General features: G+C 35.2%; 3 protein-coding genes and 1 pseudogene across 5 annotated transcripts; 3 read left to right on the top strand and 1 right to left on the bottom strand.

Annotated features, from left to right (window-relative positions):
* The first annotated feature begins 885 nt into the window (after positions 1–885).
* LOC100798697 (activating signal cointegrator 1) lies at positions 886–2,799 on the top strand. 2 transcript variants are annotated; one of them, XM_003556404.5, is made up of 6 exons: positions 886–1,149; positions 1,258–1,401; positions 1,477–1,544; positions 1,638–1,688; positions 1,799–1,858; positions 1,939–2,799. In XM_003556404.5, exons 1-6 carry the CDS (start codon positions 1,020–1,022, stop codon positions 2,335–2,337), a joined length of 852 nt encoding a protein of 283 aa, XP_003556452.1. In that variant the 5' UTR covers positions 886–1,019; the 3' UTR covers positions 2,338–2,799. The 2 variants fall into 2 exon arrangements, with proteins under 2 accessions (XP_003556452.1, XP_014628552.1); XM_014773066.3 differs by having other exon boundaries at positions 900–1,149; positions 1,489–1,544.
* Positions 2,800–4,322: 1,523 nt separating this feature from the next.
* On the top strand, positions 4,323–5,981 carry LOC100811992 (rubisco accumulation factor 1.1, chloroplastic-like; annotated as a pseudogene).
* A 1,547-nt stretch (positions 5,982–7,528) lies between these two features.
* LOC100798166 (uncharacterized) lies at positions 7,529–10,779 on the bottom strand. 2 transcript variants are annotated; one of them, XM_003556403.4, is made up of 5 exons: positions 10,406–10,779; positions 9,357–9,646; positions 9,170–9,259; positions 8,105–8,460; positions 7,529–8,021 (listed from the first exon to the last, which is right to left on the bottom strand). In XM_003556403.4, exons 1-5 carry the CDS (start codon positions 10,602–10,604, stop codon positions 7,757–7,759), a joined length of 1,200 nt encoding a protein of 399 aa, XP_003556451.1. In that variant the 5' UTR covers positions 10,605–10,779; the 3' UTR covers positions 7,529–7,756. The 2 variants fall into 2 exon arrangements, with proteins under 2 accessions (XP_003556451.1, XP_040869377.1); XM_041013443.1 differs by having other exon boundaries at positions 9,357–9,640; positions 10,406–10,775.
* Positions 10,780–14,722: 3,943 nt separating this feature from the next.
* LOC100797639 (AT-hook motif nuclear-localized protein 19) lies at positions 14,723–16,134 on the top strand. The gene has a single exon (XM_003556402.5). The coding sequence runs from the start codon at positions 15,095–15,097 to the stop codon at positions 15,926–15,928; it is 834 nt and encodes a 277-aa protein (XP_003556450.2). The 5' UTR covers positions 14,723–15,094; the 3' UTR covers positions 15,929–16,134.
* Positions 16,135–18,507: the final 2,373 nt, after the last annotated feature.

The raw sequence follows: 18,507 nt of genomic DNA, 5'->3' as shown, positions 1-18,507 counted from the left end.
AGCTAGTGGCCATTTATTAACAGGAAAGATGTCACCTTTACACTCTTATGGAGACTATGCACCAATATATTTCCTTTATCATTCAAAAGCTGAACATGAATGGTGTTGCTCATCAAATTATGCTTCACCAACCCTCACCTTGCGCCCTATTCTGTGGGACCATCTCCGACATTTGTCTAATAATATTTTGGTTCATTGGCTCCTCATGAGAGATTTCAACGATATTGTTCAATCTACGGAGGTTCTTGGAGGATATTTTCACCGCCTAAGAGCATAAACATTATCTTCTATTTTCATTGACTATGGCCTCTTAGATTTAGAGACTGTGGGAGGACTATTGACCTCGAGAAAAAACACCCTATGATTCAACTGATTAAATATACAAAAGTTTATAAAAATAAACACACACAAGTGATATAAATTACACAATTTCTTATATTAATTAACATTTTTTATTAAAGAATTTTATCTAACAAACAAATCATATGGATTAAAAATTCTTATTATATGGATCATATTTTTAAAATTTTATATCTTAATGTAAAATTATTTAATACTTAATTCCTATGTATTAAAATGGACCTAATATTTTTGTTTAAATATATAATTTTTTTAATTAATGTTAAAGAGAATATAAGAAAAAGAGTGTAAAGAAAGTATCCTTAACATTTAAAAAAAAAAATAGCATATTTAAACTACAAGATTTTATACAAAATCTATTTAGACTTATGTTATTTTTCAATAAAAAAATTATCTTATCTTATCTTTTAAATGCAGATTAAATAATTAATTATGTTTTTGATAAGTTATTTTTATCTTATTTTAATAAATGCAGGCGACAAAATTGATCAAAATAAAATAAAAATTCTCATTAGTTACCATGTCATCACGACTCAAATTAAACTTGGTGAATTAGATGATAGACTGATTTGGGCCGAACCGCGAGCAATGATTTGTTGGTGTGAGAGAGAGGGAGGGCGAACTAAAGATTCGATTTTGGGGTGAAGCGAAGCGAAGCCATGAGACGAAACCATTCGAACTCCGGCAATTATCGGAATCCATGTTTAACCATGCACCAGCCTTGGGCTTCTCTCCTCGTTTACGGGATCAAGCGCGTCGAGGGCAGGTCATGGCCCGCTCCAATCACAGGTTTCTCTTTTTCCTTTTCTTTTCTTTTTGTGTTTAATGTTATTTTATGAAACAAACAAACACATTATTGACCTGCATGTCTCCTATGTTTTGATTTTGTTTGTTAAGGTCGTCTTTGGATTCATTCTGCCAGTAAAGTCCCGGAGGAGTCTACAATCAAAGCAATGGAATACTTCTACAAGGAGATTTATGCACTCAATGGCATCAGTGATATCCAATTTCCTCAACACTACCCTGTCTCTAGGCTTTTGGGTACAATACCACAACCTCTTTCTCTGTTAATTCACTTCAATTCATCAGTCACCCATTTGAATGCTTGATTAACAGGCTGTGTTGAAGTGGTTGGCTGCTTAACACGTGATGAGCTAGCATGCTGGGAGATGGTTCCTGAAGGGGTACCATACCAATTACTAAACTTTTGTTTTTAACTATTCGTTCCTAGTTATACACATTATCCTTCGCTTAAGCCCGTTTTTTTTATTCCTTAGGTGAGGTTGGAAGCACAAACTGATTATTGCTGGCTGTGCGAATGGCCACAGGTTTGTGTCTTTCTACTGATGTAGTTCCTATTATTATTAGATTAGCAACTGTGTGTGTGTGTGTGTTGAACAAGTGTTAAGTGCTTTTTTTTTTTCTGTGCTTAATTCAGAAATTGTTGATTCCATTTGAGATGCGGGGGTACCAAGGTGTTTATAACCTGGAAAAGAAGGTATTATAATGGTTCAAAGTCACTGTCATGCTTTCTGTTTTTCCTTGGAAAGAAGGCTGATTTTTCCTACTTGTTCAAAGATTTATGAAGCTGCAGTTAGAGGGCTGTCTCCAGTTAATAGTCCGATGCCGGTGAAATTTCCGCTTCCAGATCCACGAAATCCATTTTCATTGAAGCCAGGTTCCATCTCTGCGCTTACTTCTAACTTAAAAGCATCTGAAGTGGATAAATCATCAAGCATAAGTCTGGCCATAGCTGGGGCACAAACAGCAGCCACTCAGTTCTCAAAGAAGGATCAGAATTCCCGTAGTACTGCTTGGAACAATGCACCTACTAACATGAATGCTAATAATGAGGATACAGAAGTTGCAAGATCTTATAATCTAAGATCACGAGGCAGGTCTACGGAAAAGGACAATATATCATCGACAGAGTTAAATATGAAATTTGGTGATCTGACCTTGCCATCATATCACTAAGAGAAAAGCAGAAGTAATAAGAGTGAGGGGAGCAGTAAGCAGAATCGATCTCCTGGTGCAGAAGCAGATTTGATGATAAGTAGAAGATTTGATGATAAGCAGAATCGATCTCCTGGTGCAGAAGTGGATAAATCGTTTTAATGTTTTAATCTCTAAACTGTTACAGTTTTATGTATTTCTAGGTGTCTGTAGATAATAAGTAGAAGATTTTATAATTAGTAGTAGAAGATTGTAGTCTGTTGATAATTGGGTAATGGATTGCACATCCAAGCACACAGACTCGTGCCGCATGGTGTTAGAAATGAATCTTTGTTGGCATCCATCTATTACAGATGTTGGCATCTCCGATATCCATTTGTACAACAGTACAAGGTTGTTCAAAATATCCAGTTATTTATGTCCAAAACATATAGAGAGCAAATTTAACGACAACAGTTTATTGCTAGTATTGTTGTGCTTCAATACTTGTTTGAGTTAGTTCTTCACCTAAGCTTGTCATTCCAATAATGTCTTGCACAAGTATAAGTTCCTTCTACATGGTATGTTTCTCTTAAGCAAAAAACTTCTTATTGTCAACATCAATAAATGAGCCAGTTTTAACGTAAAAATGAAAAAGATGTTAAAAACTCTTTTCTGAGTCACAACTTCAGCCTCTCCATGAAATTCAAAGATTAAGAATTCAAAAGAAGAATAAAAGATCAAAGCTCTATTATAAAATGTGTGCGTTATTTGATTAAGTTCATCTTACAAGTTTGGTCCATCAAATCAAAGCTCCAACGTCTTGTTAGATTCATCGTTGTCTTACTAGGTTGGTTCATTAAAGGAAGATCAAATGTCTTGTTAGATTCATGTTTTACTAGGTTGGTCCATTTGACCATGTTCTATCGTCTAGTTAGATTCATCATCTAAAAAGACTGTACCACCTTACAAGGTTGGTCTTTTCCATTGAGGCCATATTGTCATTTGATCAAGTCGCATCCTGTAAACAACTTTCTCCATTTGCCCAATTTGCATCATCTGAAGGGATTGTATCATCTAATTAGGTTTCTTTGTCTAGTTAGGTTGCTTTGTCTTGAGCAACATTCATATCTCACTTGCATATTTTTTTCCCGATATGATGTGCAGCAGTTCAAGGAGTCTTCCTTCTTTCTTCTAGCAATGACCATGCTTCATTAGTTGAGTTTCATCTTTTAGCACAAAGTTAATTTATCATCCCAATCTATCTTTCTTACTTAAATAAGGTGAAGATGCACATGCAGAACATTTCTTACTTCCAATCTTTTTTCATTTTTAGTCATATAACCGAAGTTTCTTGTTTGATACGATGAAAAGAACCTTTCATAAAAGATAGCGTAGAGGGATGCTCGAGTTAATTGTCTAAATGCAATCATTTGACATAAGATTTAGATATTTTTCTTTAAAGGCATCTTATTCATACGAGTTTAATGATCATACATTCAATTTTATATTATTATTCAATTATAAATAATTATACAATTTTTAAAATAAACACATGATAATTTGTGATTATATAACTATATAAAATCATTTACAGTGTCAGGAGGTGTAGGATTCTTTTTGTTTATAGCTATTTTACTATTTTTATTTAATCTCATGAGGGTAGATTGTTCCAACCCTTTAATGTCTCTTCAAGAATATACTTTTTACATCTTGTGTCCCGATAAAGCGTGATAGAAATAACTGAATCCTTTGATGCAACACTTCAATCTCTCTCGTGATATCAAAAGCATGTCATGTATGCTACAAAGCACAAACCCTATTTCTTTGAAAACAATTAAAAAAAAGTCATACAATATTAAATATCATCACACAAGTATATATTAATTTTTTTACATTTTTATTCAGTAATAAATTGTTAAGTTATTATAAATGTATTTTAATGGTAAACTAATAAAAAAAATGTTATAAAAAGTAAACAATTGTTTCTTAAGTAATTAATTACATTACAATTTGTGATTAGAGGAGGAGATAGAAAAGTTGTACAACATTTGTTGAGTGTGAGCTGAAAAATCTTACAAAGACGAGATAAGGTAAGGTAAGGAAAGGCTGCACAATGCTTTCCCTCTCCTGCGTCACTCCCAAAGACCTCTTTCACTCAACACCTTCTCCCTCCCCTCACCGTCGCCATTTCGTGAAGCCCATCTCCGCCGTCCTCAACTCATCTTCCTTCAAGAAGCACCAGCAGCCTCCGCCGCCGCAGCTGCAAGTCTACCAGCCCTTCCGCCCTCCCCCGGCGCCCCTCCCCTCGCAATTCGGCACCCTCGACATCGCCGGCCGCATCGACGTCCTCGCCAACCGCCTCGCCCTCTGGTACGAGTACGCGCCCCTCATCGCTTCCCTAATCCGCGAAGGCTTTTCTCCTCCCACGATCGAAGAAACCACCGGCATCTCCGGCGTCGAGCAGAACCGCCTCATCGTTGGCGCGCAGGTCCGCGACTCCCTCGTCCAGTCCAACGCTGACCCCGACCTCCTCGCCGCCTTCGAGACTGGCGGCGCCGAGCTCCTCTACGAGATCCGCCTCCTCAGCGCGTCGCCGCCGCACGCTTCCTCGTTGAGAATCGGTGCGACGGGAAGGCCGCGCAGGAGCTCGCACGTGCAATGAAGGATTTCCCTAGCAGGCGCGGGGATAAGGGGTGGGAGAGCTTCGACTACACTCTCCCCGGAGATTGTCTTTCTTTTATGTATTACCGGCAGAGTAAGGAGCATAGGAACCCGTCGGAGCAGAGGACTTCGGCGCTGGAGCAGGCGCTGCGCGTGGCGGAGACGGAGGCGGCGAGGAATGTGATTTTGGAGGAGTTGGAGGGGAAGGGTGAGGAGGGGGATACGGTGGGTGAAGGGGAGGCTGCGGCGCGTGTTCCGGTGGTGAGGCTGAGGATTGGGGAGGTGGCGGAGGCGAGTTCGGTGGTGTTGTTGCCGGTCTCCGCGGCGGAGGAGAGGGAGATTTTGGAGGCGCCGTTTGAGAGCAGAAGCCAGGGGGAGTTTGGTGTAGTGGTGGCGGAGAAGGGGTGGGGAAAATGGGTGGTGTTGCCCTCGTGGGACCCAGTCGTTGGTTTAGGAAAAGGGGGTGTCGTGGTGTCATTTCCCGATGCTAGGGTTTTGCCGTGGAAGGTTAATAGGTGGTATAAGGAGGAGCCTATATTGGTGGTGGCTAACAGGAGTAACAGAGAGGTGGGTGCTGATCATGGGTTTTATCTCGTGAATAGTGATGCTGAGGGTTTGAAGGTCCAAAGAGGTTTTGCATTGAAGGAAAAGGGGTTCACTCAGAGTTTAGGAACTGTGTTATTGGTTGTTAGACCGCCCAAAGAAGAGAATGATGAATTGAGTGACGAAGATTGGGAGTGAAACTCAAATCAAAGGGAAGGGAATGAATTAGTTGCTTTAGATAACCCCACATTGTATATATATATATATATATACACGTTAACTCAGCTCAATCACCTGTCTTTGTTTTTTGTGCCATGCAGAATAAGGTTCTATTAATTAATTTGGGATTACATGCAATTTTCTCTTGTTTTCCATACTTAATAGAAAAGGATTTAATCGTTTTTGTTTCCTCTTTGATGATTCGCCGGAACAGTTGTTTTTGCTATGTAAATGACTAAATGAGGGGAGATATTATGACATAGTCATCTATAACGGAATTTGTGAACCATGTCTTTGGTGTTTGTTCAATCGATTTTACTCAAGGATGTAGCTATATCCTGTTGGCAGTTTTGCATAATGGTGATAACCATTTGATCTGTACAGTGCATAACTATTTAACTAGTACATGCAACCTTCAATCTGTCATGCAGTTTTGTCAGTACAGTAAATGAATTATACACAGGGGGGTCAAGGTGTATCAGAAGTTGTGTTTGGCACACTTGACCAAATGTTATGTAAATATGGTATTTATTCTAACTGCTGAAAAAATTCCAGTACACAAATCTCTACAAGGTAACTTCCCATTTTGCCCAGCACAATCAAATCGGTAGTGAAACTATAGATGACATCTTCTCGTTTACCAACAACTTTAAACTTTATGGTTGAGACTTGAGATACAACACAATCCATACAACAGAAGTTATCGTAGGGAAGGTGGCTCCTCACATCCATGGGGCTGCCTAGCGAACATTTGGATTGAAATTACAAAATCGAACAAAATAATTGTTTACAACCAAAGATGGGACCAAAGGACTGACTGACTTCTAATTCATAAATCATCAACCAGTATAACATCATTATGTACACACAAAAATCACAATGTTTGCTGCAATGTTAGTAGTGTTTTTCGCCAGAAAAAACTGCTTTTCGCTAAAAACACCAAGAAAACAAGGGAGGGGGCAACAGTAGATGTAGCTTATGATTATGTTATGTCGTGATGTAATAAGTAAAATCAGCACAAGACCGTCCATAAGCAGAGTGTGCTAAATAAACCGTCCAAAAGAAAATGCTTCACTTAAAAAGATTGTATGAACCTTTTCGAGGGGAAAAATATGCTCCAAAAAATAAAAAGAACAAGAACTTCAAAATAAAATAAAGCAGAATAGGTAAGGTAGCAATTGTTTCATTAACAAAGATAAAAATCCTCAAGCATAGGCAGAGCAAGAGGATCTGATAAAAGGTGACGAGGAACGAATTGGCACGAGTTTTGAGCACACAGGGTTCAAAAGCGCGTCTGCACATCTTTATTGTGCATAATTAAGGAATATTCATAAAATATTATGTGGTTTTAGAAAAATTTAACAGGGTTGGAGATTGGGAAAAGGCAAATAGTTTCAGAAGTAAGACGGAGGCGACAGAGCAGTACCATGGTATAAGTCTGATGCTTATCGTTGAACCAAAGAAGCTCTGCAAAGAGTGTAAAGGGTTTAGCTCAATCGACTTTAAATATACTCGCCGCAGCTAAATATATAATCAAAATAAAGTTTAAGCCATTCATTGATAAATTTTGAAGCTGAAAATGTTAATTGCTTATCACGATAAAAACCAAGTCGTTCTAAAACACACTTCTTTCTTAGATGAAGTATAAGATTGGTTTACCCTGCCCTGAAGCTCTCAAATGTCATGTAAGAGTTTGTTTCAACCAACATGATTTCGGAATCAAATCCCATTCAGACTGTTTTAGACTGCTAGTTAATGGATGCCCGAGCACACTACGCAAAACATGATTTCGTATTTTGAAAACAAATCAATAACTTATATACGCACAAATAAAAAAAAGGGTAAGTAAGTCACATTTTTTTAAGTCACTACCAAATTGTTTTGTGATATTCAATTAGGAGCGATGTCTGAGACCTACTTAAGTTACAACACTCAATGAAATGACGAGGACGCACGCATCCTCTCCCCTCCTTTAAACTATTTTGCAGTTTCCATCATCCTCTCTATTACTTTCATAGAAAGGTCACAATAATATTTAACCAAGCCATTGCTGGGCACGACGGTCTCCGCTAGCTCCAACAGAATGACGAATGCTAATCTTTTCACCAGCATATTTTTGTTGAAGCCATTCAAAAGCATTCACATCAAGTTTTCCATTAACTGACTTCCCTTGCTTCCGACGAGTTTGTTGCTCCCGTATTGAAGCCCACAATTTCCCAACAGCATCCCTCTGGCGAGCTGTAAATCTTGCCACATTATCAAAGGCATGCTTCACTAAAATATCAATTACAGTTTGACACCTGGATAGAGAAAGGACAACAAATAATGTCAACATGATAAGGTGTGTAAAAGACATCCAATAGAAAACAGCACGAGCATTTACCAGGGTGTTTTATAACGCCGAGCAGCAATTTCTAAACAAGTTATCAGGACTTCTCTTTTTGACTTGAGGAATCTATTGGTTTCTTCCTCATCCTCCCTTATTTTCACAGCTGCCTCATTCTTTGCCTTTAATTTTTCACCTTTCTTTGTGGAATTAGGAATCAGAGCATCAAGTCCAAATGGGTCAGCTTGAGCTTCCTCCCCATCATTATCATTATCTGTGGCAGGTGTCTTACCACCTTCATCCACTATAACTGTGCTATCTTTCAGAGACTTAGCTTCCTCTGCGTCCTCCTCTTCTGTTGCAACAGGAAGATTAGATATAGCTTCCTTGATTTGCCCAGCTGCTTTAGAAAACTGTATAAAAAGTAGGAAACAAAGCATGGGTAACAAACAGATAATCTTTATGGGTCCAACTATTCAAGGTAAACAGAATAAGATTAAAATAGACAACAATATCCCAACTCTAAATCTGGTGACTAGACAAAAGTTAAAACTACACGTGACAAAATCCAGACAAAACTTTCACAGCAGTTAATTTGATGCATTAATAGTCCCTCCAAAAATACAAAGTCAAAGGATCAGCTACCAAAGTGCCGAGCCGGGAACCCAAGTCCCAACATTCCACTTAAAAGAAGAATACTGCCATTTGCAACCAAGACAAACTTCCACTACTCCAAAACAAAAATACTTTGTCCCTGGAGTGAGTGTAATATGTTAACATTCAAGAGGTAACAGTAACACAGGTCATACATGAGTGCACTTCTATGCTCCATTATTCACCTGTCAGTCCATCACAAAATAGTATGGCAAGGGTGAAAAAAGTAGATGGCTACTGAATTGGGAATGATGATGCTTATCAATTGGTCATCGACTTGACAAAATGCACAAAGAAAAAGGACAGTACATCAATGACAGCATACTTTTCATTTTGTGATGATTTAAACAGCATTACATGTCAAAACGAGTTGCATATCATTCCAATATGTTTTTTGTGGTCTCAAATAGGAAGAACATTGCACTAGTTGTCAGCAAGTTTAACATAAAAGTTTAGTGAGAATCATACCACAAAGCTATCATCTGTATATAAATCATTTGCCACCACAGCATTAATTGTCCAAGTTGCCAGTTGATTCTTTTGCTTCTTATTGAGGTGCTGTAATTAAAGGATAGGTCAAGGGTCAAGAAACTTTCCACATACCCTATCCTAGAAAAATGAATTATGAATATCTTGAACAAATTGTTGATCTTACTTCTTTGGTGTTTTGAGCTACGGAGAACAGAGAATGATAATCTGCTCGAACTGAAGGATCTGTACAAGTAATGGATGATGACATTGCAGCTTCTAATATGGCAAAAAAATAATCACTAATTTCTGACTTTACACTTCCTGCCTGAATCAGCTGTATAGCAAGCTTTGCAGCCTTGCTGAACTTTGCAGGGTTCTTGATGTGTGAAGATATCTTCTGCATAGCCTCAATAACTTGTGCTTCAGAAGCATCTGTCGAGGTTTTGAACTTCAAGCTTTTCTTAGGTGCTGCAGCTGAAATTACAATAGATAATTCAGAATTCAAAAAAAAAAAAAAATACCAACTCCATCATTTGAAACAGGGATGGAAGCAAATATAAAGTAAAGTAAACTAAATTTATGGAACGGGAATGATGCCCCAGCCCAAGGCATCTAGGTTCCAAAAAAAACTTAATAGATGAACTTACATTTACCTCACTCCAAAAAGACAAGTAGAGGCTTGAATTTGCAACTTTTTAGATTTCTGTTTGTTTTGGAACACTAAAACCCAAGGCAAGCTCAAATAGAGTTCTTTGTTTTGATAAAACAATATAAGGAACTCTTAAATTAGGATATCTTTCATAGTCAACGTAAGTTCTCGTTAATAAAAGCAAAAACAACAAAGTTTTATCCCACTAAATATTAAAGGGTGGAATTACTGAAGTTCACAGAGTGAAAAGAAAAATTAGAGAATTCCAAGAAAAAAAAAGGGTCTTGAAGCTGAATTTTGCAGCCCATTGAATAGTAAATGAGTATGTTATGATTGTTATCCATTCTTCGCACCGTGTTGCATGTGCACATTGTTTCCATGCGTCCATGTCGTAAACAATGTTGAATAAAAACGAACGGAAGAGCTATCTACCTTAGGGTTCACGCGAGAAAGCTATACAAAAAGGAAAAACTCAGTGACTACGAGTTGAATATAATTAATTAATTGGTTTGAATTCGAGTAACCCTAGGGTGGTATTTATTGAAATTGCACATAACCGATTAAGGGGGAAAAAAAGAATTGACCTTGGGTGTCAGGTTGAGTAGGGTTGGGGCGCTTGAGGGCACTTTTGAGGATTGGCTTTGGAGCCGGAACTGCAGAGGATTCAGTGTCGTTGATGTTGGTAGCAACAACAATTGGTTGTGGTTGGAGTTGTTGTTGTTGACGAGGAAGAAGAGTGTTTGAGGAAGGAGGGGGCAATCCTTCAAACAGATCGTCTGCCATCTCTTTCTCTCCTTACTTCTTCTTCGTCTTGGGAAAGTCAGCCTTCAAGCTAGTCAAAACATGAAACAAAAACACCGACGCTGCATATATGTCGTTGATGTTAAACGACACAGTTCTGCTTCTGCAGCATCCCTCTCTCCGCTTCCACCTATCAAATATCCATCCTGTGCTTGATTTGGTAAAATTTGAAGACTAAATTATATTCACATTTTTTTTAAATACAATTAATTAACAATGCCTTGCATGGGATCTTTATACAATTTATTTTTTGGTTTCCTTCTCCATGCAAATTTATTAAATAATATAAATTTTCTATATTGAATAGGATAAAATATAATCTTAAAGTATTTTGGTTTAGATGAGAGAAATAAAAAATAATTTTTTTAATTAAAATAGAAGGTAAAATATATGAGTGTTTAATAATTATTTTTGTTTTTCCTGTAGGTGGTGTTAGTGTAAGGTTTAAAGATATATCAACATAGTATTTTCAAACATAAGGATATAAGTATAATATTTTCAAAGCCATCATATAAGAATTGATTGTTGGTTTGTTCATCTAAAAATATTAATAGAATAAAATCATTAATAGTTAAAAATTATGGCTATATTAAACTCAATAATTATTTTATAAGTGACGAATTGGTCAAAATTTGAATCTTAATTAATCTTTGATATAAAATATTTATTTTATGTACATCTAATAAAGGTTAATTTGTTTATGATGAAGACAATCTCGTATCAATACTATAAGTTATTGAAACCTTGTATTATTCCTATTGATGTTTGTCATCTTCATTTCTCTTCTGAGGGGTGTTGTGAAACCCCAACCAATGTTTTTGTTTTCAAAATTTCCACCATTAGGTCAGCATGTAAGTTTAGTTTCTGACTTCTCTTAAAAAATCAATGGTGAAAATAATAACTGAAAGCAGGGTCATTTCATGGATTACATAGCTGAAATGGGTAACTTTTCTAAAAAAATTAGTGGCATCCTAATAGAATCTATAAATACTGAATTGAAGTTTGATTTCCATTGGCTGGAATTCAAGGAGGTGACTTTCAGCCCTAGTCATTTCCACTTTAACTAATTAATTTCCTTAAATACAATTCGGATATATACTTATTCAAGAAGGGTGCCGGGAAATGAAATTCCCTAAGCAATCGTTAGCTAAGACTACACAACCTTACTCACTCTCTGTCGATCTCTTTTGAAAGTAAAGTTTAACAGATAATCGAAGAAATGTGCACATCATTCTTCTATTTGATTGGCTAATAAATATAGAAAAACCGAACTTGAAAGTTTTAAGTTTCAAACGGTATAAAATTAAACGAAAACGAAAGGAAAAAGCAAAACAAACAAGGCTAGAGGTTCAATCGTCCCCGTTAGCCCTTATCAACATGAAGTGGCTATTTTGTCTACATTGAATCGTTGATGTGAATGAAATCAGATATTTTAAGTTGAATCATCAAAGTCGCCGCACAATGATGGCGTGGGCATTGAATATTTTACTCACAGAGAATTCAGCCATCTGATCAAACCTTGAAATTCATGTACACTCGAAAATGTTTTACTAACAGAGTAACCGCGAAATCCCTGACTTTGACATTTCAGCTACGTATTAATGGAAAGAACTATAGGAGAAAATGAACCTGCAATCACAAGTACATGTATAGCCAAGATGGTCATGTTTTAATCTTCGAAGATCAATTAGTACTTAGTGGATAATGAAATTTAATTTTGTCCATGTACATAGGCAAGAGGAGGGAGGAGAGGAGCGCATGAGAGTGCGTGTGAAATTGTTTATGAAAAATAAGTATATTGTATATATATATATCTATGTTATTAGGTTTGGAAAAAAATAAAATACTTTAGCCGAATAGTTTGTTTTAACTTTTAAGATATATCATTGTATTTGTAGGAATCACGTTCTCTAAAGAAAATAATGTCTAGAAAAATTATTTGGAATACTGAAGAAATAAAAGTAAAAGAATAAATATAAGAGAATGAATTTGGAATAATTATTTATTGTAAGAAGTAACTTTCATCTTCTTAAAATATAAAATATTCATCTTTTACCATCAAAATAAAAAGTAAAATAAATATAAACATTTCATATGTATAGGAATTGATAATATCTTTAAATATATATATCTTTTTCATAATTTATATCAAATATGAAAATATAATATTCTCATATTCACTTTTCTAAAAAATAGTTTTTATATCTTAAAATAACCTAACAAATGTAAATGAGTGTTATTAAGGCTCAACTAAAAATGCGTGACAAACTTATAAGTCAAAATCCTTTTACATATAACTCTCAATTTTAAATGAATTTAATACAAATAATATCAAATAATTTTACATTATCTTCTCTATAGACATGATGAAGATCCAACTGCCCCTCCCTCTTCATAATGGTTCTAAATTTCTAATAAAATTAATACAAATCTTATTATTATCTATAAGAATAAGTAATACATATATTGTAAAATAGTTATATTATCATCTAATAACAAATCTTGATGTATAATAAATTTATTCATTTTATAATAATTATCTTTAAAAATTTATTAATAATAATTTATGATAATTAATAATATAATTTCTTTTATACGGACAGTACATGCTTATTAAGCGCAATATATAATTTTTTTATGAACTTTGTTCTTTAAGTAATGTAAGACTTTTAAAAAAAAATCTTAGTTTTGAAGTAATTCCAATGATCCATAAAAATAAAATAAAAAAGCCAATAGTTATAGTCAGAATGAGAGAATTGAATCCATGAATTAGAATGTAAACAAGAGCTAATGATTAGAGTGAAATAAACAAATAATAAAGGGACTAAAATAGCTAGATTAGAAGCAAAAGTAAAATAAAAAAGGGTATCACAAAAGTTGATAAGTTTTTATTTCTTGAGGAGAGAGAAAGGTTATGGAGAAGTGAGAGAAGAAAATAAAAATGATTGAGACAAAAGAATATATATATATATATATATATATATATATATATATATATATATATATAATTAGTTGTGTTTTTTTAAAAAGAAAAAACAGTATATAAACCCATAGTGTAAAGATTTTTAATTAATCTAAATACAAATAAGTTTGTTAATTTTTATAATAATTATTTTAAAAATCATATAAAAATTATTTTTATTTGATTCCCAGTCTAAAGAAATTAGAGCATTAAATGCTTTTTTAAAATTAAATTAACTGAGAGAAATGAAGAATTAAATTTATTGCATGCAATATCGCATAGGTTTAAAATCCGAAAAACGCAGACTCGTTCCTAGTGAACCATGTTGACGTCAGAAGCGGGTGGAAAATAATTCTGCGTGAAGAACACAGAATGGAATCCACCGGAAAATAAAAAGATGGTGATGTTAATTAAATAATATATACATATATAATCGATCCACATATGAAAAGACAAATAGCGATACGCAAATTAAGCAAGGAATCGTACTCGCACCCAAATTACTAGCAAATACAAGCAACAATCAAAAGATGGTGGGTGTCCTGTATTCTGTATTTCTTTCCACTGCCTTTTATTTCGTCTTTCTTCATCCAACTTGCTCACCCAATACAAGTTTGCCCCAACACACCATTATTTTCTCCCTTAATTTCTCACTCTATATCTTTACGCAGTTCTAGATCTATCCTTAATTATTCCATTTAATTTGTGTTGATAAAAATCAAATCATATCAAAGTTCCCTGATAAATTAGAATTAAACACCCACTTTTACACTTAAGGTCTATGTCTTATTTATACTTGAGTTGATCACTGTTTAATTTGTTCTCCGGTAAAACAAGAAACAAACAATCCCTAACAAAATGTTGAGCCATTCAATAATTTAGTCATAGATGAACTGAAAGTCGTAGCTATATTTTAATATAGGATCTTGTTAATACTAATAAATATTCAAAACATTCGTCAAAGTCTCAAAGAGTAAAAATAAAATTAAATTATTAAACAATAAAAACCGCAATATTGAATATTATATTTTAAAAAAATATTAATTATTTAATACTTTTAATATAGTATTTTCCACTGTTTAAAAGTAGGGTTGCGAAATCCTTTGATTCTTCAGCACATACTATATGAGAACGCCAAAAAAATGGTCAAACATGAAACTCAAACTGTGCTGCATATGTATTGGTAATAATCAGTGAATAGCAAGTAGCACTAATTGCAGTTTTCTTCTCTCTCGTATATATCAATATTGTCGGGGAGCGAGCAAGTTCGTGCACCCTACCCCACACAATATTATATATAATACACAAAGTTACAAACCAAACCCTAATCACCTTATTCCCAACCAAGCCCTTCCTTCTTCTACCCTTGTCATTATTATTTTTCTTCTCTGTTGACTCAAAAACAATACTATATCACTCTTACCAATCAATCATCTCCTTCCGATATACCGAGAGAGAGAGAGAGTTAATTAGTTTTCTTGCAACTTCAACTTTTTGTTGTTATTTTGTTATGGCGAACCGGTGGTGGACCGGGTCGGTGGGTCTGGAGAACTCTGGCGACTCAATGAAAAAACCGGATCTGGGGTTTTCCATGAACGAGAGTGCGGTGACGGGGAACCATACAGGAGAAGAAGAGGAGAAAGAGAACAGCGACGAGCCCAGAGAGGGAGCGATCGACGTCTCCACCACGCGCCGCCCTAGGGGCCGTCCACCGGGCTCCAAAAACAAGCCGAAACCGCCGATATTTGTCACCAGAGACAGCCCTAACGCGCTGCGAAGCCACGTCATGGAGATCGCCGCCGGAGCCGACATCGCCGACTGCGTGGCGCAGTTCGCTCGGAGGCTCCAGCGCGGCGTCTCCATTCTCAGCGGCAGTGGCACCGTCGTCAACGTCACTATCCGCCAGCCCACGGCGCCAGGCGCCGTCATGGCGCTCCACGGCCGGTTTGATATCCTCTCCCTCACAGGCTCCTTTCTCCCCGGACCGTCCCCTCCCGGCGCCACCGGGCTCACCATCTACCTCGCCGGAGGCCAGGGGCATGTCGTCGGCGGCGGGGTGGTGGGCCCGCTCTTGGCGGCGGGTCCAGTTTTGTTAATGGCGGCTACGTTTTCCAATGCTACGTACGAAAGATTGCCTCTAGAGGATGATGATCAGGAACACGGCGGCGGCGGAGGCTCTCCGCCGGGAATTACCGGCGGTCCCGGCGAGGCCTCGTCGTCGATTTCGGTTTATAACAATAATGTTCCTCCTAATTTAGGTCTTTCGAATGGGCAACATCTGAACCATGAAGCTTATTCTTCTTCTCCTTGGGTTCATTCTCCTCATGCCAGACCTCCTTTCTAATTCAACGTGCTAGCTAGCTAGAGAGGAACGTGTTACATATATTATTATTACATAGAAGGATGATAATATTATGATATGATATAATGATATAGTGTGTTTGTATATTTAATTTACTTGCGATCTCGTCTCACCTGGACAGTGACCATGCCGTTGCTTCTTTCTGTAATTTCTTCAGTTTTACCCCAGTGATCACTTTTTAGTTTTCACTCTTGCCATCTCTGCTTCTATATATTTCCTTCCTTTCTACTATTGTTCATTCTTGCACAAGAAAGGGACCGCCGAAAAACAATACTATTAAATATATTAATTTTATTATACATGCATTAATTTGTTCTAGATCATGCATGCAATTTTGACGGATGATATTAATTTAAAGAAAAACAAATACAAGGACACAGGGAATTCACGGGGGCTATATTTCCTTGATGGTTGCTAATCATTATGCAGCACAAACTTGCACAAAAAAAAATACAGCGCAATATTCCATTTGAATATGATCAATAATGCATGAATGATGATAAATATATACATCACCTTATCAAAACCTTTTTTTTCCTTTCAATCATATTGCCTATTTATTCATACATACATTTCACACTCTTTTCTCTCTCTAGTTGTCATTTAGTTTTGAGTGTCCATAAATTATTTCCCTTTGAATATATCTTAACGTGTTCTTCTAAAACAATGCATATATAACAGATGATCCTCGTTTTTTTTTTCTTTTCTTTTCTTTTTCCTAAATTTTGAATAAGATAGTATAAGTGTTTATATCATGAGATAAATTCAAGGGAGGTATAAATTACCCTCAATTCTTTCTCTTGATCAATTATAGATGGTTAAAATATCATCTTATGTGTAATATGCTTTAACTCTCGTGAACACACACCTAACGCCTTACCTACAGGCACGAGACAACCAATGGCGGATTTACATTATGGATAATGGGGGTAATTATTTCCAAAAAATAAATTTTTTTACTTTATTAAGTAAATATTTTTTGTCTTTATATAAAAAAATGAATATTATCTCTACAAGACAATTCTTTTAAATAAGATGAATGTCAATAGTTATAAAAGATAAAAGTGAAAATAAATTAATATTAATTTTACCTAAATTTTTTTAAATTTACTGTTTTTAATTTTTTATTATCATTTTTAATAAACCTTATATAATTTTTGGTTTGAGAAAATATTAAACTATTTTTCTCACTACTGAAAAAATTTATGAATCCGTCACGAGAGACAACCCATGTAATTTCCTTAATATTTTTATTTGCCCTCGTGCTGATCTATTGTTAGAATATATTGAAGGTAATCATTGGTTAATATTATTTGTTAATTAAAGTTTATTCAGATAAACAACGCCCTTTTATCATAAACTGCAAAAGTATCTATTTTCATTGTATATAATTGAAACTTACATGTGACATGCTTCTATTTATTTGCCTAATAGCAGTATGATCATTAAACTATGTTATATACAAATAAAAAAAGATGATGCATTTGACATGCTTCTATTTTTTTAAAAGACATTTGACATGATTCTATTTTTTCTTAAAGGCATTTGACATGCTTCTATTGATACAGAGTTATTACTTGTATAGTCAATTTTTCTTACAATGTACTTTCACCTCATTTTTTATTTTTCATTTTTTACCACACTATTTATCACATCTATTAATTTCTCCTTTTTTTTTCTTTCCTTTTTTTCTTTCCTTTTTTCCTCTCTATATCTTTCCTCCTACTTATTTGGTTGGATCTCGACATTTTTGTCAATCTCTTCTGGAATGTTTATAAGTTCTTTCCTTTCTCTCATTCAGTGCTGCTTCGCTTTCTATCCTAACTATTCTCATATAATTAATTTACTCCATTTTATATGCATTTTTTCTCTTTGTTTATGTTATTCCAGTATTTCAGTAATAAAATGGTTAAAAAAATGAAACAAGCAATAGGGAAAAAAGAGAGTAGATGTTTTAAGCAAGAAAAAAAATAAAGGAGAATGTGACGAATATATATCTCTTCAGATCATTGTTTTTGTGTGGTAAAAATTTAGGTGAATTGAGTATTAGAGACTCACCATGATATTAGGACAGACTTTTATTGTTAAGACATACAAACTTTAAGACTCAAAAATACTTACAGGAATACATAAGATTATCCATCAACAAAGATTTTCACATTGATAATGAGAATTAAACACATTCTTAAAAGATATGAATTTGTTTATTAAAGGATTGAAGGTATGCTAATGGGGTGAAGGGGATCATAGCTAATGTGACTCCATGTAGGGTTTGTAGGTCTTAGATCTTTTTCATCTTTTTGCTTCTTGAATATCAGTTGAAATGGAAAAGGAAAAAAAGTGATTGAAGATGTCACTTTAATGAGAAGATGAGTCAAGAACAAACTCACTGCCATAAGAAGTTATGGACAAAAACTTTAATGTAGAAAAAGATGAGTGAAAAACGAGAAAACGAGAACAAAATTTTGAGAGAGAGAAGAGGAAAGAGAATGAGATCTAAATTTTGAAGTCAAATTTCTCAAATGATTAAGGTTGCAAAATGCACACACAAGACCTCTATT

The sequence above is a fragment of the Glycine max genome, chromosome 20, assembly GCF_000004515.6.
Source record: "Glycine max cultivar Williams 82 chromosome 20, Glycine_max_v4.0, whole genome shotgun sequence".
Classification (NCBI taxonomy): Eukaryota; Viridiplantae; Streptophyta; class Magnoliopsida; order Fabales; family Fabaceae; genus Glycine; species Glycine max.
The sequence above is the reverse complement of the archived record's forward strand: the minus strand, read 5'-3'. Positions and strand labels throughout refer to the sequence as shown.

Excerpts from the sequence above, each read along its gene's own strand:
- LOC100798697 (XM_003556404.5), top strand. The coding sequence starts at position 1,020 with ATGAGACGAAACCATTCGAACTCCGGCAATTATCGGAATCCATGTTTA. Across the intron at positions 1,402-1,476 it reads CCCTGTCTCTAGGCTTTTGG|GCTGTGTTGAAGTGGTTGGC; the intron begins GTACAATACCAC and ends CTTGATTAACAG. Across the intron at positions 1,545-1,637 it reads GGGAGATGGTTCCTGAAGGG|GTGAGGTTGGAAGCACAAAC; the intron begins GTACCATACCAA and ends TTTATTCCTTAG.
- LOC100798166 (XM_003556403.4), bottom strand. The coding sequence starts at position 10,604 with ATGGCAGACGATCTGTTTGAAGGATTGCCCCCTCCTTCCTCAAACACT. Across the intron at positions 9,647-10,405 it reads TACTCAACCTGACACCCAAG|CTGCAGCACCTAAGAAAAGC; the intron begins GTCAATTCTTTT and ends TTGTAATTTCAG. Across the intron at positions 9,260-9,356 it reads TAGCTCAAAACACCAAAGAA|CACCTCAATAAGAAGCAAAA; the intron begins GTAAGATCAACA and ends CTTTAATTACAG.
- LOC100797639 (XM_003556402.5), top strand. The coding sequence starts at position 15,095 with ATGGCGAACCGGTGGTGGACCGGGTCGGTGGGTCTGGAGAACTCTGGC.